The sequence below is a fragment of the Choloepus didactylus genome, chromosome 20 (genome assembly GCF_015220235.1).
Source record: "Choloepus didactylus isolate mChoDid1 chromosome 20, mChoDid1.pri, whole genome shotgun sequence".
In the NCBI taxonomy this organism is placed as follows: domain Eukaryota; kingdom Metazoa; phylum Chordata; class Mammalia; order Pilosa; family Megalonychidae; genus Choloepus; species Choloepus didactylus.
In genome coordinates, this window is record NC_051326.1 from 41,577,863 (window position 1) to 41,602,510 (window position 24,648).

The 24,648-nt window shown below is 36.3% G+C and overlaps 1 protein-coding gene across 3 annotated transcripts in view; it reads left to right on the forward strand.

Annotated features, from left to right (window-relative positions):
* Positions 1-24,648, forward strand: part of CSMD1 (CUB and Sushi multiple domains 1) — a 2,222,584-nt gene that overhangs the window by 1,442,847 nt on the left and 755,089 nt on the right. For all 3 annotated transcript variants that reach the window (XM_037812751.1, XM_037812753.1, XM_037812752.1), the window contains exon 8: positions 6,923-7,010. In XM_037812751.1, the coding sequence (XP_037668679.1) occupies positions 6,923-7,010 (88 nt within the window). The remainder of the gene's footprint in view (positions 1-6,922; positions 7,011-24,648) is intronic.

Genomic DNA, 24,648 nt, shown 5'->3' on the forward strand with positions numbered 1-24,648 from the left:
TTATTTATTTAATATACATTTACTTGAATATATTGATTGACTATAAATTGTAATAAAGGTTATTTAATAATTTATTCTGAATACCTACATAATATAAATACATGTAATAAAATATATCCATACATGATATGATATATGCTTATATAATTTATTTTTACTGAGTTTGGTCAGAATATACTTAAATTTGAGATTTTTTTTTTATCAGGATGAATAACTGTTTTTGGAGGAGTAGGAATTTGGGAGGAAGCATTAGTTACTTGGCACGCCTCACAGTTGGCTGTAACAGATCTGACTGTTTTATTATTAGGCCACCAGTATTTATTTTTTAGTTTAATTAAGATGGTTTCCCATCCTCCATGAATAGTTCCAAATGTATTGTGGGCCTGCTGGGCCAATTTTCCTCTTTCCATAACCAGAGAAATAATCCTTTTTCCTTCATCTCATTGGATAACAACATTATCATTTTCCAAGATTATATACATACTTTATTTATCCTGTACAATTTGAGATTTTGAAATTGATTATAAACTACCATCAGAAAGAAACTTTTTATGAGTACTCATCACTCAGATAATATTTTCTGTTTTTTAAATCTAAGAATTTTCTGATAAATTCTTTAGGATTTAAAATATATTTAATATAAAACATTTAAATATATAATATTTAAATATAAATAGGGATGCACATAAATACACTCACATATATATCTGTGTGTAGATTCCTGAAATCAATTATGTTTTGCATTGACTTCAAGTTTTTTTTTCCTTTTTTCTTACATTTCAAACTTATTAGCTGATGTTTCAGAACCTATCTAAAGTAATATAAATCAGCCTCCTCAATGCTGTCTTCCCACTTTTAGAAGACCTTGAATAATTATGCATCCTCACAAGACAGCTTTGAGTGGGTAGTGAAAATTAGACATAAATCCCAAGTCTAGAGTACTTAACTGCAGAAAGACTAGAGCAGAAATGACAGGATGTAAGACCTCCAGCTAAGCCTGCCTGCTCTTCAGGTAACAGTCACTGCATTTGTGGCAGCCAGTGGAGTGCATCGGGATGGCTTTCTTTGATGCTGCCAGTGTATATTCAAATAAGCATCCTAGACGATGGAGTGGAATCTGGCAGTGATGAGGACAATTATCAAGGTTCTAGTAACAATTTCAGAGCTTTTAGTTTTGTTGATATCACATTTACTGATTTTATGCTGGAATATTCTTATTTTATGTTTTATTTGAATAGTAAATGAACATATTGGTTTAATTTTTAGCTATGAAAGGAAATATTCCCTCTTTGAGCATTTGCTGCTATAGTGATATTATCTATTGGAAGGATAATTATTAATAATCATAGCTCTCAAAATAAAATCTACTTGTTTTTCTTTCTGGCTGAAAAAAACAATCTAGGAGATGAAATATTGAGCGAGAGATATTGAGAGAGAGAGAGAGAGAGAGAGAGAGAGAGAGAGGGAAGAGGAGGGGAGAGGAGGGGAGGGGAGGGAGGGAAGGCTTAGAAATGAGAGAAATTGGAGAATATATTGGGAGTTTTCAAAATTATCTAAACCATTGGATCCCTGAAGGGAGTACTTGGAATAATGTTGGAAAGATAGAAGGTTTTAAGTTTGTGAATACCAGAAGAATATCATGTTCTTTTTTTGTTGTGCAAGGGAGTCATTAAACATTTTTGAATTTTTCAAGAATGTATTTGAGGTTTCAAACATTAGAAGCCAAAGTATATTTTAAAAGAAATCAGTTACTATAAACTGAAAGATAATTTGATTAAGGACATGATAGTAGAATAGGAGATCAGAGAACATGGGTGAAATTCAGATGTTAAAGTTATAATAGGCATTCAATTACTAGGGTGTTTTACAAGTCAGCAAATTAAGACATATAGTGAGAGAAGAGAGGGACCAAACAAAAATGTCCCCACAATGGCACTATAATAAGTTGAACACTTGGAAAATTCAGCCATTCTTATACAAGGGCTGCAAGTTCTGCAAGTGCAGTTGTTTTTATGACATTTTCACTACCATTCCATTAATATGAAATCCAAATCAATACATACCAAAGCAAAGAGTTTTTGACGACTTATTTCTGTGCATACTACACCTTTAAAGCCTCTGATGTTACATTGATATTAACAATTTTCCATCCAAATATTAATAATTCTTATTTTACATATTTCTAAAGAGTTTGTAGATATTTGTTTACTACTCTGGGATCTGAACGAACTATTGGTAGAGAATGTGCAAATATTCAGTAGAATGAGATAAGCATCAAAAATTATGTTATGCATGTATAAATGTGCTATGTGTTGCTCTAATTCAAAATAATCCTATTATAGCTAAATGAAAGAAATTAGTATAATAGCAAAATGTTGCCATTGAAATTATTATTTAATCTAGTTATTAGTTTTTGAGGAAGACATAATATGGATAGGTTTTATCCTTGTGGAAATAAAATCTCTTGCAAATCAGAAGTAGATTTTGCTTTGCATTTCCCTGAGGAAATAGAGACTATTAAGAGTTGAAACAAAAAAAATGTCAGTGTTGGCTTATACCAAACTGATTATAGCAGGAAGTTCACAGTTTCCCCCAAAACACATATACCTAGAAAGGGTTGTCTCTCATGTAAAGGTCCCCCAGCTATAGAGCAGAGATATTGCTGCTAAGGAATTTCAACCGAAATGTGGTCTGTATAACAACATGGGCTTAATCGTTATGCGACTAAAACCATGTCACCTCTCTGAAGGTTTAAATTGGTTCGAGTTCATCTCCAAATTGATCAGACTTAAACATGTCATTGGGTGGCTAAAGAAATAAGTATCAACAATAAAAATATGCAGTGACAATAAATCACAAGAGCAGTTACTTTAAACTCTGAATTTATTCAAATTGTGCTTATTTTGGATAATTTATTCCAAAGTTAATCAAACCAAATTTTAACTCCTGTAACTCACATAATGCAGTCTTACATTTAGATATAATATTTCAGCCAATCTGCAGCTCTAGCTCTCTAGAGGTGGCTTATGTCCTCATGTGGAAAGCCTGTGAAGATGGTCTCTTTATTGAAGGAAAATTGCTACCAGATGGTGTTTGAACTAGAGCCTCATGATTCAAACCATATAGTTTCCCTTGGGTATGTTTGGGTATGTAGATGAAAACACTTTTTACTCTGGTTTTTTGTACTCATTGTCTTTATTATTAATGATATTTTATCAAATAAATTTTATTTTGAAAGAAATAAAAATATTACTATTTTATAAAGCCTCAGTTTAATTTACAAAGCCTTTTCACAAATGTCTCACTAGCTCATTGCAGCACAAGGTAGGGGAATATGTCTGTTTTTTGAAGTCAGTTAGGTCATGACTCTAGCCTCAGTTTTCTGTCCTGTAAAATGGGTGTAATTTGATCACCTCATGGAGTAGCTGTATGAATGTTTATAAATAAAGTGTAAGTGATACTTGTCGTTTATAGCAAATAGTATATCTTAATTTTATATCACCCTTATTATAATTGTAAAATTCTTATTTAGCACTTGATTTCTAAGATTTCCTATTATTCTACCAGTGTAACCTTATCTCCAGAAATTTGACTGTAATCTCCTTTATCATAGAAGTTGTTTGTACTACATTTGTATATTTACTTGTTCCCTTCATTTTAGCATCTAGCTGTATAGCCTGTTCCAAATAAATATGTACTGAATTTTAATTGGCAATCGTAAGACATGTCCTCAAAGAGCAGGATAATTTGATGGGATAAGCATATTCCTTCCTGCCCTGCATACCTCAGAGACATCTTGTAAAGATCTAATGAGATGTTGTAAATCAACATGCTTTGAATAAAGTCATTTGAAATATAACATTAATGTAATTTATACATTTTAAATCAAGATCCATTCAAAGTCTTTTACAAACTGTCTAATTTGTATCTGATCCTCCACCTGCATAATTTTACATCTTGCTCTTGTATTAGCTAATGATGTGTGATGAATCTATCTATTGAATATTTTCAGTTTTGATTTTCTGCTCCAAAGTTTTGACTAAAATTTAATTTATTTATTTTTAATATCTGTGGCATGTGCCCTATGATATTTGAAAAGATACACTTGAACAACATTAGAGTTAAAATATACTAAGCCCAGTAATTTCTCTCTTTTGAAAATATTTCTCTGAGGCACTGGTGATCCTATTTGAAGTACATTGACTTCCATGAGCCCCCTTTTAAAGTTTTAGTTTTCAGTGAAATTAATTACTCATGATCCTGATAGAATAGGAAGTTGGGATTTATGAAACTTGTTGTTTGATTATACATAACATGTTTCTTCCCAGCCGTTTTCTTTTACCTTATCTAGTTAAAGGCCTATCTCTGTTTCAGAAAGCCAGCCGTACTTTACATTTATTCACTCATCACCTTTCTGTTATCTTCTGCCATTGCAATCCACTCAGATTTATCTAATTCATTCTGTACTTCCACAGCATTCCAATTAAGTACCCTTTCTTTGGTCAGGAAGCTACTTAGGCATTAACTTTAAAGAGATGGAGTGCTGTTTTGATATGACTTGAATGGGAACCTCCAATTTCTCCCATTTCTTTTTACTACTACTCCATGGGAGAAAAAAATAGGAAAAAAAAAAAAAAAAAGTAGACCTTCTAGGGTCTGTTGTGTTTTAGAAGAATTACACTTAAGTTATACCGTTTCTGATGAAAACAGCAATAGCCACTTATCCTTGATAGCGCTATCTTCATCTGACACAGCAATAAGTATTTTGCTTGAGGGATTATTAGAAACATTTAGCTGGTAATGCCAGTAAAAAAATATGGCCAAAATACTATTCTGCATTGGGGTTTGAAATTACTAAAACTAGATATATTTATTAGAAAGTCTTGAATATTTACTAGTAGACCATTGCCCATTGATTAGGAAACTTACCCTGGAACATAATATAGACTATAAAACCATCAGTGTTGGAAAGAAAGATAGTAGGACCTTCATAATGATGGCAGTTGATATTCTGGGTAGGTCACAGATTTATAACTTGCTGGATTATTTTTAAATGATATTGAGATTATTTAGGAAGTTCAAGCTATTCATCACACCATATAGCAAAGTTATTTTATATGATGGGTGGAAAATATCAGTCAAAAATAAGTAAAAATCTATAAGAAATATAGATTAACCAATTTGGAATGGTGAAGAATTATTTATATATTTTAGTAAGATTTGTATTTAATGAAAGGTTATATCCGTATCCTGATTTCATCCTATTTCAGCAATAGAAACTAAATCTTGCTATAATTACTGGTGCTATTTTTCTTCTAAGTGTGGTTTTGATCAAATGTCTTAGGAGTTCAATATCTTCCCAGATTTTTTTTTTTTTTTTCATCTCATGAAGTCATTTAAAAGATATGTGAAAATATGTTTATCTGTAAGTGTGGTATGCTTTTCAATTTCAGTTAACAACATCTCTAACTTAAACTGGCTTAGACTTTAAGAAATATATGAATCATCCAACATAATGTTCATAGGTAAGGTAAGGTCCAGAGTTGGTCAATGTTTTGTTTCAACAGTGTTAGTGAGGGTGCGGGTTCTTGTATCTTTTCTGTGCCACACATAGCTTTGCCTCTGTCTTCTCACTGTAGCAGGTTGGCCCCGACAGTTCCATATTCTTCATCTAGACACAGTAAGGTCCAGAGTACAGATGTGGTCTCTATTAGGAGGCAGGAGCATCTTCCCAGAAACACTTCTACTGACTGCCTCTCACCTCTTATTGACCCGAATTGGGTCACAAGTCCATTGTTGAGCCAAGTATTAAAAACAAACAAAAAAATAGAGGAATTACCAAGATTGGCTTAGAAAAGTCATATAGGACAGAATGGATGTTGTTTTAGTTTCTGAGGCTGCTCAAAGCAGACCATGAAATGGGTTGGCTTTTAACAATGGGAACAGTTTAAGGCTGTGAGAATGTCCAAATCAAGCCAGCATCGAAGAGTTGCTTTCTTCCCAAAGACCAGATGCCAGCGATCCTTGGTTCCTCTGCCACATGACAACGCACATGGCAGCATCTCCTGGTCTCTCCCTTTTCTTCCAGGTTTTGTTGCTTTCCACTTGCTTCCATTGCTTTCTCTCTATGTATGTATAGTCACCTCTTCATAAAAGGATTAAGACCCACCCTGGGCCATGCCTTAACTGAAGTAACCTAATCAAAAGGTCCTACTTACAATAGTTTACATCCACAGGAATGGATTAGCTTTAAGAACATGATTTCTGGGGTACATACAGTTCCCAACCACCACAGGTGTTGACATGGCAATGACTCTATCCAATAATAAAATGACTCATTTACAAATTATTCTCTGATCGTACAACATCCCAACAGGAAGAAAGACCTTTTGTGGAAAAGATTCAGGAAATATAACAACATGGTATTACAAAGAGACCATTACTTAAGTTAAAAATTAGCATGTTCAGTGTTTAAAATATTAAGTAATTTTTTCTAAAATAGCTCTTGAATATAGGAATAGATCTTAATATATATTAACATCTCCTTTGTAATCCATGGGGATGTCTAAAGGCTTTCTTCTGTATACATTTAGGCATTATAAAAATTTTCTCATCATGCAATTAACCATAACCTGGTAAAGGTTGTCATTACTGAATAAATGAGGTTTTCATTACATTTAGACCTGTTTAATGGAAGAGAGGATTCAAACCAGAGAATGTTGGCATCCTTTTACTGGGTAAGAAGTGTCTGATTTTCAGGTACAACAAAGATTTATTTAATGTAGGTAAACTGTTAATTCTTGAAGAAAACACATTTTAAGCCATGATCCTTTAAGAATGGAATCTGCCTAATATAAATTTATTCTCTAGTTACTTCCCTAACAGCTACATGACATTATAACAATGTTTCTCTCTATTACAGTGAGTCAAGGAGGTGTTGCTTTGGTCTCTGATATGTGTCCAGATCCTGGAACTCCAGAAAATGGTAGGAGAACAGGCTCCGACTTCAGGTAAGAAATTAAATAATGGTTTGCAAAGCAGAGTTGAGTATTTTCCAACACATACAAACTTTCAGCTTTTCATTTTTGTTTGACTGTTTTGTCCTTTTGATTTAAAAGTACAAGTTCTTAATTATTACGCAACTATAAATTTTAGAGTTGATACTTTTCAAGTGAGCCAATATTATAAATTTAATTCTCAAGATATATATATCAAAGCTTGTCTTCAAGTTGTTTTTTTTTTTCCTGTCTTTAATCTGTTTTTGTTTACATATTCTATTGCTTTTTAAAATTAATGTCTAAATGAAATGCAGGCCAAAAGTTTTACTATAGCCTCATAATTATTTCATTAAATAAACTTTTAAAATGATGACTGCTAGTGACAGTCAGTATAATTTATTTCAGAAAAGGTTACGATTAATTTTTCTTGGATTATGATGAACTGAAGACTGTTTTCCAGTTATGTTACAAACGCAGGAGTGACCATAATGGTGCCATTACTTTGGCTGTTTTCATTTCTTTCAGTTAGTTCAAAGAGCTTAATATATGCCAACTTACAAAACAGATACCGGTATTAGGAGTTAGCTGTAAAATCAAAGAGTAAAGAAGAGCAAAAAATGTGTCTTTCCTCATTGTGATCTCAACATTTTTGAGAGGGTTAACAAACCAAAACAAAACAAAACAAAAAATGTGTAAACAGTTTAGACTAATGAAGCAAATTGAGAAATGAAGGTAAGTAGTGATAAGAAGGAATGTTATTCAGTAAATGGGGCAGCGATGGCATTTTTAAAATGGATAGTGAAAGAATCAAATATGTCTGTAGTAAAACTCAAAGCCGTTATTACAGTCAGTATTTAATAATGAACTTTTGTGAAAAGGAAACAAACATACAGATGTGATAATGAAACACTTTTTGAAGTCACAGTACTGTCTGTCGTATTTTCAATGGGATCGCCTGTTGAAATGGGGATAAGTTAAATAGCACAAATTTTTTGAATAATATATTAAGAAGTCAGTGTTTTAGTTCAAGTGTGCTAGAAGCTGAGCCTGAGATGAGGATTCTTATTCAAGCGATGAATTGGGGATGTACTCTCAGAAGAAGGGCTGTGGAGGAAGCAGGATGGGGCTAGAATGAAAATCTCCATAGGGCCCTGGTTTTAACTGGTGAAAGCTTCAGTCTGACCCCATAGGGCGTTCTGGAGCACAGATCCACAGATCGCACCAACCAGCTCATCCTGCCTTTGGTAACTGCTCCCCTGCCTTTTAATTGCTGGCTCTTTCATTTAGCCCCAGGCCAGTTCTCCAGGTATAGTTGTGAGTAATTATTAGCACTCAAAGTGGGCGTGATTCGGTGGGTGCATCAGATGGTAACAGGGATCTGGGAGTCACATTCAGCATCATTACAGCCAGCATTGCTCACGAAAAGTAGCTAATGAAGAAGGATGACAGTTTCACATATAATGTAAAATAGCAGTCATTTGACAGCATCAAGGAATTTCTATCTCTTCTGAAAACAGAGCAAATGGATGAAGTTACACATCCTTGCTAGAACTCAGGGAACTTTTTCTCCTAACCTTTCCTCCTCTCAAAATTCACCTCCTCTATGTCCCTCTCACCCAGGAAAAATTGTTCTTCAGTCTCATGTTCAAAGAATGTACACATGCCTCTATTAGCATTTACATCAATGAATTGTAATTATGAGTTTACATGTTTATTTCCCCTATCTGATTTAAACTTCTCCAGGACAGGGATGGCCTCCTCAGTGACGGCAACAGTGTCTGGTGCAAGGAAGAAACTCAGCTTACATTTGTCAGTTGTACTCTGTGGAATCGGGGGATTGCTCATCCAGTACTCTGCCATCCCTGAAATTTTTCCAAGGAATCTAGAAACTTCCTTGGTACATTTTGTAGGCCCTGATGAATCTTAGGCTATTGTTCTATTTTAAAACCAAGTCAATTCCATTATATCTGACAATGTCTAGTTGTTCAAATTACATCTCATGGTAGAGATATCCGCAGAAATCGCTTACTCTTAAAAAGCTAATGGGAAAGTTAGGAAAACTTGGAACCAGTATCTGTTTAGCACCAGGGCAATAATGAAAATTAGTTTTAGTATCTTAGGTAATATCTTGGACCTTACTTTATCTCCTCGTCATAGCAGCCTTATTTCAGAAGAAGAGATGTAACTTCAACATAAGCATTACTCTAAGGGCTGTGTTGATCTCGCTAGGGGATGAAGCCAGACTGGGTGGAGTCATTACCAGTCAAGAAAGAAATGTAGAACATCATTGCAGATGAGACTTAATTCCCTTTCTCAGTTTTTTGGAGAATTGCTGCATTGTTTACATATCTACAAAACCATGGCAGTCAAATAATACAGTAGCTAGAAAAGAGATTTGAAAAATTAAAGTTTCTCTTAAATCAAATACATACGTAAAATATTATTTTTGCCATAGATGTGTATGTATATGTATAACTATATAACTGTGATAAGGAAATCTAGGAACTTTTTTGTAGATTTCTCAGGACTTTCCATAATCATACTGTCATCTGCAAATAAAAATATCTTTTCTTTTTTCTTTCCTATCTGGATGCCTTTTATTTCTTTTTATTAGCTGAATGTACTGGATAGAACCTATGTCATAAGGTTGAAAGAAATTATGAGAAGTAATGAGACATCCATGCCTTATTCCTGGTCTTAAGTGGAAAATATTCTGGTTTTTATAGCTAGGTATGATATTATTGTAGGTTTTTCATAGATGTCCTTATGTGGTTGAGATAGTGCTTTTCTATAGTTTTAGTTTTTTGGGAGATTATATTTGAAATAGATACTGGATTTTGTCAAATGATTTTTCTGCATTGGGATGATCTTTTTTTGATGTTGTTAATATGAGGAATGACATTGATTAACTTTTAAAAGTTAAAGTAACTTTGCATTCCTGGGAGAAACGTCATTTGGTCATCATATATTATCTTTTTTTTTTTTGTATATTGTTGGATTTAATTTGCTATTTTGTGTTTTTTGTTTGTTTGTTTTTCTTCTGTGTTCATGAGAGATGTTGGTCTGTAGTCTTTTCTTGTAATGATTGTTGGGTTGTGATATGAGTGTGATACTGGCCTCATAAAATTGATTGGAAGTAGTCCCCCGACTTGAATTTTCTGAAAGAGTGTCTATAGAATTGGTAATATGTCTTTCTTACAAGTTTGGGAGAATTTGTCAGTAAAACCACATAGACCTGGAGTTTCTTGTGAGAAGGTTTTTAAACAACAAATTCAACTCTATTTTTTATAGGCCTATTCAGGTTATCTGTTTATACTTAAGTGAACTTCAATAGTTTGTTCCTTCCAGGAATTTGTCAATTTAATCTGCTATCAAAGTTATTGGTATAAATTGTTTATAATGTTCCCTTATCATCTTTTACAATGGATAATGATATCATGGCTCTAATTCTTGACATTGGTAATTTTTGTTTAGCCTTCTGGCTACAGGTACATCAATATTATTGATCTTCTCACAAAACCACTTTGATTTCACTGATTTTTCTCTGTCAGTTTGTCTTCTATTTCATTGATGTCTGTTCTGATCTTTACTACTTCATTTCTTCTGCTTTCTGTGAGTTTCATTTGCTCTTCTTTTTAGTTTCTTAAGGTTGAAGTTGAGGTCTGAGATTTAAGACCTTTCTTTTTTTTTTTTAATATTCATTTTATTCAGATATATTCACATACCACACAGTCATATAAAACAAATCATACATTCGATTGTTCACAGTACTGTTACATAGTTGCACATTCATCACCAAAATCAATCCCCAACACCCTCATTACCACATGCACAAAAATAACCAGAATAATAATTAAAGTGAAAAAGTGTGCTTCAGGTTTTAAAGCAGGGAAGGATAGTGAGGCATTTACCTTGGGCCCCAAATTTAAGGGGCACCAAAAAACTCAGGAAATAGTATTTGAATGCAAGGTTTTAAAAAATCAAAAGTAGGAGGTGGGGCAAGATGGCAGACTGGTGAGCTGTATGTTTTAGTTACTCCTCCAGGAAAGTAGGTAGAAAGCCAGGAACTGCGTGGACTGGACACCACAGAGCAATCTGACTTTGGGCATACTTCATACAACACTCATGAAAACGTGGAACTGCTGAGATCAGTGAAATCTGTAAGTTTTTGCGGCCAGGGGACCTGCACCCCTCCCTGCCAGGCTCAGTCCCGGGGGAGGAGGGGCTGTCAGCTCCGGGAAGGAGAAGGGAGAACTGCAGTGGCAGCCCTTATCGGAAACTCATTCTACTGATTCAAACTCCAACCATAGATAGACTGAGACCAGACACCAGAGAATCTGAGAGCAGCCAGCCCAGCAGAGAGGAGACAGGCATAGAAAAAAAACAACACGAAAAACTCCAAAATAAAAGTGGAGGATTTTTGGAGTTCTGGTGAACATAGAAAGGGGAAGGGCCCTGAGGCGCATATGCAAATCCTGAAGAAAAGCTGATCTCTCTGCCCTGTGGACCTTTCCTTAATGGCCCTGGTTGCTTTGTCTCTTAGCATTTCAATAACCCATTAGATCTCTGAGGAGGGCCCGTTTTTTTTTTTGTTTGTTTGTTTGTTTGTTTGTTTGTTTTAATCCTTTTTCCTTTTTCTAAAACAATTACTCTAAGAAGCCCAATACAGAAAGGTTCAAAGACTTGCTATTTGGGCAGGTCAAGTCAAGAGCAGAACTAGGAGAGCTCTGAGACAAAACACAATAATCCAGTGGCTGAGAAAATTCACTAAACACCACAACTTCCCAAGAAAAGGGGGGTGTCCGCTCACAGCCATCATCCTGGTGGACAGGAAACACTCCTGCCCATCGCCAGCCCCATAGCCAAGAACTGCCCCAGACAACCCAGTGTGATGGAAGTGCTTCAAATAACAGGCACACACCACAAAACTGGGCATGGACATTAGCCTTCCCTGCAACCTCAGCTGATTGTCCCAGAGTTGGGAAGGTAGAGCAGTGTGAATTAACAAAGCCCCATTCAGCCATCATTTCAGCAGACTGGGAGCCTCCCTACACAGCCCAGCAGCCCAGAACTGCCCTGGGGGGACGGCACTCACCTGTGACATAGCACAGTCATCCCTCAACAGAGGACCCAGGGTGCACGGCCTGGAAGAGGGGCCCACTTGCAAGTCTCAGGAGCCATACGCCAATACCAAGGACTTGTGGGTCAGTGGCAGAGACAAACTGTGGCAGGACTGAACTGAAGGATTAGACTATTGCAGCAGCTTTAAAACTCTAGGATCACCAGGGAGATTTGATTGTTAGAGCCACCCCCCCCCCTCCCTGACTGCCCAGAAACACGCCCCATATACAGGGCAGGCAACACCAACTACACACGCAAGCTGGTACACCAATTGGACCCCACAAGACTCACTCCCCCACTCACCAAAAAGGCTAAGCAGGGGAGAACTGGCTTGTGGAGAACAGGTGGCTCGTGGACGCCACCTGCTGGTTAGTTAGAGAAAGTGTACTCCACGAAGCTGTAGATCTGATAAATTAGAGATAAGGACTTCAATTGGTCTACAAATCCTAAAAGAACCCTATCAAGTTCAGCAAATGCCACGAGGCCAAAAACAACAGAAAATTATAAAGCATATGAAAAAACCAGACGATATGGATAACCCAAGCCCAAGCACCCAAATCAAAATACCAGAAGAGACACAGCACCTAGAGCAGCTACTCAAAGAACTAAAGATGAACAATGAGACCATAGTACGGGAGACAAAGGAAATCAAGAAGACCCTAGAAGAGCATAAAGAAGACATTGCAAGACTAAATAAAAAAATGGATGATCTTATGGAAATTAAAGAAACTGTTGACCAAATTAAAAAGATTCTGGACACTCATAGTACAAGACTAGAGGAAGTTGAACAACGAATCAGTGACCTCAAAGATGACAGAATGGAAAATGAAAGCATAAAGGAAAGAATGGGGAAAAAAATTGAAAAAATCAAAATGGACCTCAGGGATATGATAGATAATATGAAACGTCCAAATATAAGACTCATTGGTGTCCCAGAAGGGGAAGAAAAGGGTAAAGGTCTAGGAAGAGTATTCAAAGAAATTGTTGGGGAAAACTTCCCAAATCTTCTAAACAACATAAATACACAAATCATAAATGCTCAGCGAACTCCAAATAGAATAAATCCAAATAAACCCACACCAAGACATATACTGATCACACTGTCAAACACAGAAGAGAAGGAGCAAGTTCTGAAAGCAGCAAGAGAAAAGCAATTCACCACATACAAAGGAAACAGCATAAGACTAAGTAGTGACTACTCAGCAGCCACCATGGAGGCGAGAAGGCAGTGGCACGATATATTTAAAATTCTGAGTGAGAAAAATTTCCAGCCAAGAATACTTTATCCAGCAAAACTCCCCTTCAAATTTGAGGGAGAGCTTAAATTTTTCACAGAAAAACAAATGCTGAGAGAATTTGCTAACAAGAGACCTGCCCTACTGGAGATACTCAAGGGAGCCCTACAGACAGAGAAACAAAGAAAGGACAGAGAGACTTGGAGAAAGGTTCAGTACTAAAGAGATTCGGTATGGGTACAATAAAGGATATTAATAGACAGAGGGGAAAAATATGACAAACATAAACCAGAGGATAAGATGGCTGATTCAAGAAATGCCTTCATGGTTATAACGTTGAATGTAAATGGATTAAACTCCCCAATTAAAAGATATAGATTCGCAGAATGGATCAAAAAAAATGAACCATCAATATGTTGCAAACAAGAGACTCATCTTAGACACAGGGACACAAAGAAACTGCAAGTGAAAAGATGGAAAAAAATATTTCATGCAAGCTACAGCCAAAAGAAAGCAGGTGTAGCAATATTAATCTCAGATAAAATAGACTTCAAATGCAGGGATGTTTTGAGAGACAAAGAAGGCCACTACATACTAATAAAAGGGACAATTCAGCAAGAAGAAATAACAATCGTAAATGTCTATGCACCCAACCAAGGTGCCACAAAATACATGAGAGAAACACTGGCAAAACTAAAGGAAGCAATTGATGTTTCCACAATAATTGTGGGAGACTTCAACACATCACTCTCTCCTATAGATAGATCAACCAGACAGAAGACCAATAAGGAAATTGAAAACCTAAACAATCTGATAAGTGAATTAGATTTAACAGACATATACAGGACATTACATCCCAAATCACCAGGATACACATACTTTTCTAGTGCTCATGAAACTTTCTCCAGAATAGATCATATGCTGGGACATAAAACAAGCCTCAATAAATTTAAAAAGATTGAAATTATTCAAAGCACATTCTCTGACCACAATGGAATACAATTAGAAGTCAACAACCATCAGAGACTTAGAAAATTCACAAATACCTGGAGGTTAAACAACACACTCCTAAACAATCAGTGGGTTAAAGAAGAAATAGCAAGAGAAATTGCTAAATATATAGAGACGAATGAAAATGAGAACACAACATACCAAAACCTATGGGATGCAGCAAAGCAGTGCTAAGGGGGAAATTTATAGCACTAAACGCATATATTAAAAAGGAAGAAAGAGCCAAAATCAAAGAACTAATGGATCAACTGAAGAAGCTAGAAAATGAACAGCAAACCAATCCTAAACCAAGTAGAAGAAAAGAAATAACAAGGATTAAAGCAGAAATAAATGACATAGAGAACAAAAACACAATAGAGATGATAAATATCACCAAAAGTTGGTTCTTTGAGAAGATCAACAAGATTGACAAGCCCCTAGCTAGACTGACAAAATCAAAAAGAGAGAAGACCCACATAAACAAAATAATGAATGAAAAAGGTGACATAACTGCAGATCCTGAAGAAATTAAAAAAATTATAAGAGGATACTATGAACAACTGTATGGCAACAAACTGGATAATGTAGAGGAAATGGACAATTTCCTGGAAACATATGAACAACCTAGACTGACCAGAGAAGAAATAGAAGACCTCAACCAACCCATCACAAGCAAAGAGATCCAATCAGTCATCAAAAATCTTCCCACAAATAAATGCCCAGGGCCAGATGGCTTCACAGGGGAATTCTACCAAACTTTCCAGAAAGAACTGACACCAATCTTACTCAAACTCTTTCAAAACATTGAAGAAAATGGAACACTACCTAACTCATTTCACGAAGCTAACATCAATCTAATACCAAAACCAGGCAAAGATGCTACAAGAAAGGAAAACAACCGGCAATCTCCCTAATGAATTTAGATGCAAAAATCCTCAACAAAATACTTGCAAATCGAATCCAAAGACACATTAAAAAAATCATACACCATGACCAAGTGGGATTCATTCCAGGCATGCAAGGATGGTTCAACATAAGAAAATCAATCAATGTATTACAACACATTAACAAGTCAAAAGGCAAAAATCAATTGATCATCTCAATAGATGCTGAAAAAGCATTTGACAAAATCCAACATCCCTTTTTGATGAAAACACTTCAAAACCTAGGAATTGAAGGAAACTTCCTCAACATGATAAAGAGCATATATGAAAAACCCACAGCCAGCATAGGACTCAATGGTGAGAGACTGAAAGCCTTCCCTCTAAGATCAGGAACAAGACAAGGATGCCCGCTGTCACCACTGTTATTCAACATTGTGCTGGAAGTGCTAGCCAGGGCAATCTGGCAAGACAAAGAAATAAAAGGCATCCAAATTGGAAAAGAAGAAGTAAAACTGTCATTGTTTGCAGATGATATGATCTTATATCCAGAAAACCCTGAGAAATCGACGATACAGCTACTAGAGCTAATAAATTTAGCAAAGTAGAGGGATACAAGGTTAATGCACATAAGTCAGTAATGTTTCTATATGCTAGCAATTAACAAACTGAAGAGACACTCAAGAAAAGATACCATTTTCAATAGCAACTAAAAAAATCAAGTACCTAGGAATCAACTTAACCAAAGATGTAAAAGACCTATACAAAGAAAACTACATAACTCTACTAAAAGAAATAGAAGGGGACCTTAAAAGATGGAAAAATATTCCATGTTCATGGATAGGAAGACTAAATGTCATTAAGATGTCAATTCTACCCAAACTCATCTACAGATTCAATGCAATCCCAATCAAAATTCCAACAACCTACTTTGCAGACTTGGAAAAGCTAGTTATCAAATTTATTTGGAAAGGGAAGATGCCTCGAATTGCTAAAGACACTCTAAAAAAGAAAAACGAAGTGGGAGGACTTACATTCCCTGACTTTGAAGCTTATTATAAAGCCACAGTTGCCAAAACAGCATGGTACTGGCACAAAGATAGACATATAGATCAATGGAATCGAATTGAGAATTCGGAGACAGACCCTCAGATCTATGGCCGACTGATCTTTGATAAGGCCCCCAAAGTCACTGAACTGAGTCATAATGGTCTTTTCAACAAATGGGGCTGGGAGAGTTGGATATCCATATCCAAAAGAATGAAAGAGGACCCCTACCTTACCCCCTACACAAAAATTAACTCAAAATGGACCAAAGATCTCAATATAAAAGAAAGTACCATAAAACTCCTAGAAGATAATGTAGGAAAACATCTTCAAGACCTTGTAATAGGCGGCCACTTCCTAGACTTTACACCCAAAGCACAAGCAACAAAAGAGAAAATAGATAAATGGGAACTCCTCAAGCTTAGAAGTTTCTGCACCTCAAAGGAATTTCTCAAAAAGGTAAAGAGGCATCCAACTCAATGGGAAAAAATTTTTGGAAACCATGTATCTGACAAAAGAATGATATCTTGCATATATTAAGAAATCCTACAACTCAAGGACAATAGTATAGTTGGCCCAATTATAAAATGGGCAAAAGATATGAAAAGACAGTTCTCTGAAGAGGAAATACAAATGGCCAAGAAACACATGAAAAAATGTTCATCTTCACTAGCTATTAGAGAGATGCAAATTAAGACCACAATGAGATACCATCTAACACTGGTTAGAATGGCTGCCATTAAACAAACAGGAAACTACAAATGCTGGAGGGGATGTGGAGAAATTGGAACTCTTATTCACTGTTGGTGGGACTGTATAATGGTTCAGCCACTCTGGAAGTCAGTCTGGCAGTTCGTTAGAAAACTAGATATAGAGTTACCATTCGATCCAGCGATTGCACTTCTCGGTATATACCCGGAAGATCGGAAAGCAGTGACACGAACAGATATCTGCACGCCAATGTTCATAGCAGCATTATTCACAATTGCCAAAGGATGGAAACAACCGAAATGTCCTTCAACAGATGAGTGGATAAATAAAATGTGGTATATACACACGATGGAATACTACGCGGCAGTAAGAAGGAACGATCTGGTGAAACATATGACAACATGGATGAACCTTGAAGACATAATGCTGAGCGAAATAAGCCAGGCACAAAAAGAGAAATATTATATGCTACCACTAATGTGAACTTTGAAAAATGTAAAACAAATGGCTTATAATGTAGAATGTCGGGGAACTAGCAATAGAGAGCAATTAAGGAAGGGGGAACAATAATCCAAGAAGAACAGATAAGCTATTTAACGTTCTGGGGATGCCCAGGAATGACTATGGTCTGTTGATTTCTGATGGATATAGTAGGAGCAAGTTCACAGAAATGTTGCTATATTAGGTAACTTTCTTGGGGTAAAGTAGGAACATGCTGGAAGTTAAGCAGTTATCTTAGGTTAGTTGTCTTTTTCTTACTCCCTTGTTATGGTCTCTTTGAAATGTTCTTTTATTGTATGTTTGTTTTCTTTTTAACTTTTTTTTCATACAGTTGATTTAAAAAAGAAGGGAAAGTTTAAAAAAAAAAAAACAAGTTAAAAAAAAAGATGTAGTGCCCCCTTGAGGAGCCTGTGTAGAATGCAGGGGTATTCGCCTACCCCACCTCCATGGTTGCTAACATGAGCACAGACATAGGGGACTGGTGGTTTGATGGGTTGGGCCCTCTACCACAGGTTTTACCCTTGGGAAGATGGTTGCTGCAAAGGAGAGGCTAGGCCTCCCTATGGTTGTGCCTAAGAGCCTCCTCCCGAATGCCTCTTTGTTGCTCAGATGTGGCCCTGTCTCTCTAGCTAAGCCAACTTCAAAGGTGAAATCACTGCCCTCCCCCCTACGTGGGATCAGACACCCAGGGGAGTGAATCTCCCTGGCAACGTGGAATATGACTCCCGGGGAGGAATGTAGACCCGGCATCGTGGGACGGAGAACATCTTCTTGACCAAAAGGGGGATGTGAAAGGAAATGAAATAAGCTTCAGTGGCAGAGAGAATCCAAAAGGAGCCGAGAGGTCACTCTGGTGGGCACTCTTACGCACACTTTAGACAACCCTTTTTAGGTTCTAAAGAATTGGGGTAGCTGGTGGTGGATACCTGAAACTATCAAACTACAACCCAGAACCCATGAATCTCGAAGACAGTTGTATAAAAATGTAGCTTATGAGGGGTGACAAGGGGATTGGGAAAGCCATAAGGACCACACTCCACTTCGTCTAGTTTATGAATGGATGAGTAGAAAAATAGGGGAAGGAAACAAACAGACAAAGGTACCCAGTGTTCTTTTTTACTTCAATTGCTCTTTTTCACTCTAATTATTATTCTTGTTATTCTTGTGTGTGTGCTAATGAAGGTGTCAGGGATTGATTTGGGTGATGAATGTACAACTATTTAATGGTACTGTGAACAATCGAAAGTACGATTTGTTTTGTATGACTGCATGGTATATGAATATATCTCAATAAAATGAAGATTGAAAAAAAAATTAAAAAAAAAAAATCAAAAGTAATGCAAAAAGTCCATGGTGAACAAAATATCAAAATTTCAAATACAGATAACATTGGTAATGGTGCCATGCCAAGCCATTTAAGAGCATGATGCAAAGGTAGAATATCAACAATACTAATTTTTTTTTTTAGAGATAACAGTAAAAATAATGTTTATTGTTTATTTTCTGATTACAACACAAATATATGCTCCTTGAATAAAATTTGGAAAACATATAAAAGTTTCAATGAGAAAAAGTGAAAATTACATATAACCCAACTTTTTAAAGTAACCAAATTTCTTATTATATTTCACTGATTTTTTTTAAATCTTCATTTTATTGAGATATATTCACATACCACACAGTCATACAAAACAAATCGTACTTTCGATTGTTTACAGTACCATTACATAGTTGTACATTCATCACCTAAATCAATCCCTGACACCTTCATTAGCACACACACAAAAATAACAAGAATAATAATTAGAGTGAAAAAGAACAATTGAAGTAAAAAGAACACTGGGTACCTTTGTCTGTTTGTTTCCTTCCCCTATTTTTCTGCTCATCCATTCATAAACTAGACAAAGTGGAGTGTGGTCCTTATGGCTTTCCGAATCCCATTGTCACCCCTCATAAGCTACATTTTTATACACCTGTCTTCGAGATTCATGGGTTCTGGGTTGTAGTTTGATAGTTTCAGGTATCCACCACCAGCTACCCCAATTCTATGGAACCTAAAAAGGGTTGTCTAAACTGTGCGTAAGAGTGCCCACCAGAGTGACCTCTCGTCTCCTTTTGGAAACTCTCTGCCACTGAAGCTTATTTCATTTCCTTTCACATCCCCCTTTTGGTCAAGAAGATGTTCTCCGTCCCATGATGCCGGGTCTACATTCCTCCCCGGGAGTCATATTCCACGTTGCCAGGGAGATTCACTCCCCTGGGTGTCTGATCCCACGTAGGAGGGAGGGCAGTGATTTCACCTTTCAAGTTGGCTTAGCCAGAGAGAGAGGGCCACATATGAGCAACAAAGAGGCATTCGGGAGGAGGCTCTTAGGCACAACCATAGGGATGCCTAGACTCTCCTTTGCAGCAACCGTCTTCCCAAGAGTAAAACTTATGATAGAGGGCTCAACCCATCAAACCACCAGTCCCTTATGTCAGTGGTCATCTTAGCAACCATCGAGGTGGGGTAGGCGAATACCCCTGCATTCTCCACAGGCTCCTCAAGGGGGCACTACATCTTTTTTTTTTCTTGTTTTTCTTTTTTTTTTTTTTAACTTTCCCTTCTTTTTTAAATCAACTGTATGAAAAAAAAGTTAAAAAGAAAACAAACATACAATAAAAGAACATTTCAAAGAGACCATAACAAGGGAGTAAGAAAAAGACAATTAACCTAAGATAACTGCTTAACTTCCAACATGTTCCTACTTTACCCCAAGAAAGTTACCTAATATAGTAACATTTCTGTGAACTTGCTCCTGCTATATCCATCAGAAATTAACAGACCATAATCATTCTTGGGCATCCCCAGAACGTTAAATAGCTTATCTGTTCTTCTTGGATTATTGTTCCCCCTTCCTTAATTGCTCTCTATTGCTAGTTCCCCGACATTCTACATTATAAACCATTTGTTTTATATTTTTCAAAGTTCACATTAGTGGTAGCATATAATATTTCTCTTTTTGTGCCTGGCTTATTTCGCTCAGCATTATGTCTTTAAGATTCATCCATGTTGTCATATGTTTCACGAGATTGTTCCTTCTTACTGCCGCATAGTATTCCATCGTGTGTATATACCACATTTTATTTATCCACTCATCTGTTGAAGGACATTTGGGTTGTTTCCATCTCTTGGCAATTGTGAATAATGCTGCTATGAACATTGGCGTGCAGATATCTGTTTGTGTCACTGCTTTCCGACCTTCCGGGTATATACCGAGAAGTGCGATCGCTGGATCGAATGGTAACTCTATATCTAGTTTTCTAAGGAACTGCCAGACTGACTTCCAGAGTGGCTGAACCATTATACAGTCCCACCAACAATGAATAAGAGTTCCCATTTCTCCACATCCCCTCCAGCATTTGTAGTTTCCTGTTTGTTTAATGGCAGCCATTCTAACCGGTGTTAGATGGTATCTCATTGTGGTCTTAATTTGCATCTCTCTAATAGCTAGTGAAGATGAACATTTTTTCATGTGTTTCTTGGCCATTTGTATTTCCTCTTCAGAGAACTGTCTTTTCATATCTTTTGCCCATTTTATAATTGGGCTGTCTGTACTATTGTCCTTGAGTTGTAGGATTTTTTTATATATGAAGATATCAGTCTTTTGTCAGATACATGGTTTCCAAAAATTTTTTCCCATTGAGTTGGCTGCCTCTTTAACTTTTTGAGAAATTCCTTTGAGGTGCAGAAACTTCTAAGCTTGAGGAGTTCCCATTTATCTATTTTGTCTTTTGTTGCTTGTGCTTTGGGTGTAAAGTCTAGGAAGTGGCCGCCTTATACAAGGTCTTGAATATGTTTTCCTACATTATCTTCTAGGAGTTTTATGGTACTTTCTTTTATATTGAGATCTTTGGTCCATTTTGAGTTAATTTTTGTGTAGGGGGTAAGGTAGGGGTCCTCTTTCATTCTTTTGGATATGGATATCCAACTCTCCCAGCCCCATTTGTTGAAAAGACCATTATGTCTCAGTTCAGTGACTTTGGGGGCCTTATCAAAGATCAGTCGGCCATAGATCTGAGGGTCTATCTCTGAATTCTCAATTCGATTCCATTGATCTATATGTCTATCTTTGTGCCATTACCATGCTGTTTTGGCAACTGTGACTTTATAATAAGCTTCAAAGTAAGGGAGTGTAAGTCCTCCCACTTCATTTTTCTTTTTTAGAGTGTCTTTAGCAATTCGAGGCATCTTCCCTTTCCAAATAAATTTGATAACTAGCTTTTCCAAGTCTGCAAAGTAGGTTGTTGGAATTTTGATTGGGATTGCATTGAACCTGTAGATGAGTTTGGGTAGAATTGACATCTTAATGACATTTAGTCTTCCTATCCATGAACATGGAATATTTTTCCATCTTTTAAGGTCCCCTTCTATTTCTTTTAGTAGAGTTATGTAGTTTTCTTTGTATAGGTCTTTTACGTCTTTGGTTAAGTTGATTCCTAGGTACTTGATTTTTTTAGTTGCTATTGAAAATGGTATCTTTTTCTTGAGTGTCTCTTCAGTTTGTTCATTTCTAGCATATAGAAACGTTACTGACTTATGTGCATTAATCTTGTATCCCGCTACTTTGCTAAATTTGTTTATTAGCTCTAGTAGCTGTATCGTCGATTTCTCAGGGTTTTCTAGATATAAGATCATATCATCTGCAAACAATCACAGGTTTACTTCTTCTTTTCCAATTTGGATGCCTTTTATTTCTTTGTCTTGCCGGATTGCCCTGGCTAGCACTTCCAGCACAATGTTGAATAACAGTGGTGACAGCGGGCATCCTTGTCTTGTTCCTGATCTTAGAGGGAAGGCTTCAGTCTCTCACCATTGAGTACTATGCTGGCTGTGGGTTTTTCATATATGCTCTTTATCATGTTGAGGAAGTTTCCTTCAATTCCTAGGTTTTGAAGTGTTTTCATCAAAAAGGGATGTTGGATTTTGTCAAATGCTTTTTCAGCATCTATTGAGATGATCAATTGATTTTTCCCTTTTGACTTGTTAATGTGTTGTAATACATTGATTGATTTTCTTATGTTGAACCATCCTTGCATGCCTGGAATGAACCCCACTTGGTCATAGTGTATGATTTTTTTAATGTGTCTTTGGATTCGATTTGCAAGTATTTTGTTGAGGATTTTTGCATCTATATTCATTAGGGAGATTGGCCCGTAGTTTTCCTTTTTTGTAGCATCTTTGCCTGGTTTTGGTATTAGATTGATGTTAGCTTCGTAAAATGAGTTAGGTAGTGTTCCATTTTCTTCAATGTTTTGAAAGAGTTTGAGTAAGATTGGTGTCAGTTCTTTCTGGAAAGTTTGGTAGAATTCCCCTGTGAAGCCATCTGGCCCTGGGCATTTATTTATGGGAAGATTTTTGATGACTGATTGGATCTCTTTGCTTGTGATGGGTTGGTTGAGGTCTTCTATTTCTTCTCTGGTCAGTCTAGGTTGTTCATATGTTTCCAGGAAATTGTCCATTTCTTCTACATTATCCAGTTTGTTGCCATACAGTTGTTCATAATATCCTCTTATAATTTTTTTAATTTCTTCAGGATCTGCAGTTATGTCACCTTTTTCATTCATTATTTTCTTTATATGGGTCTTCTCTCTTTTTGATTTTGTCAGTCTAGCTAGGGGCTTGTCAATCTTGTTGATCTTCTCAAAGAACCAACTTTTGGTGATATTTATCCTCTCTATTGTTTTTTTGTTCTCTATGTCATTTATTTCTGCTTTAATCTTTGTTATTTCTTTTCTTGTACTTGGTTTAGGATTGGTTTGCTGTTCATTTTCTAGCTTCTTCAGTTGATCCATTAGTTCTTTGATTTTGGCTCTTTCTTCCTTTTTAATATATGCGTTTAGTGCTATAAATTTCCCCCTTAGCACTGCTTTGCTGCATCCCATAGGTTTTGGTATGTTGTGTTCTTATTTTCATTCGTCTCTATATATTTAGCAATTTCTCTTGCTATTTCTTCTTTAACCCACTGTTTGTTTAGGCGTGTGTTGTTTAACCTCCAGGTATTTGTGAATTTTCTAAGTCTCTGATGGTTATTGACTTCTAATTGTATTCCATTGTGGTCAGAGAATATGCTTTGAATAATTTCAAACTTTTTAAATTTATTGAGGCTTGTTTTATATCCCAGCATATGATCTATTCTGGAGAAAGTTCCATGAGCACTAGAAAAGTATGTGTATCCTGGTGATTTGGGATGTAATGTCCTGTATATGTCTGTTAAATCTAATTCATTTATCAGATTGTTTAGGTTTTCATTTTCCTTATTGGTCTTCTGTCTGGTTGATCTATCTATAGGAGAGAGTGATGTGTTGAAGTCTCCCACAATTATTGTGGAAACATCAATTGCTTCCTTTAGTTTTGCCAGTGTTTCTCTCATGTATTTTGTGGCACCTTGATTGGGTGCATAGACATTTACGATTGTTATTTCTTCTTGCTGAATTGCCCCTTTTATTAGTATGTAGTGGCCTTCTTTGTCTCTCAAAACATCCCTGCATTTGAAGTCTATTTTATCTGAGATTAATATTGCTACACCTGCTTTCTTTTGGCTGTAGCTTGCATGAAATATTTTTTTCCATCCTTTCACTTTCAGTTTCTTTGTGTCCCTGTGTCTAAGATGAGTCTCTTGTATGCAACATATTGATGGTTCATTTTTTTTGAGCCATTCTGCGAATCTATATCTTTTAATTGGGGAATTTAATCCATTTACATTCAACGTTATAACCGTGAAGGCATTTCCTGAATCAGCCATCTTATCCTTTCGTTTATGTTTGTCATATTTTTCCCCTCTGTCTATTAATATCCTTTATTGTACCCATACCGAATCTCTTTAGTACTGAAACTTTCTCCAAGTCTCTCTGTCCTTTCTTTGTTTCTCTGTCTGTAGGGCTCCCTTGAGTATCTCCAGTAGGGCAGGTCTCTTGTTAGCAAATTCTCTCAGCATTTGTTTGTCTGTGAAAAATTTAAGCTCTCCCTCAAATTTGAAGGAGAGCTTTGCTGGATAAAGTATTCTTGGCTGGAAATTTTTCTCATTCAGAATTTTAAATATATCGTGCCACTGCCTTCTCGCCTCCATGGTGGCTGCTGAGTAGTCACTACTTAGTCTTATGCTGTTTCCTTTGTATGTGGTG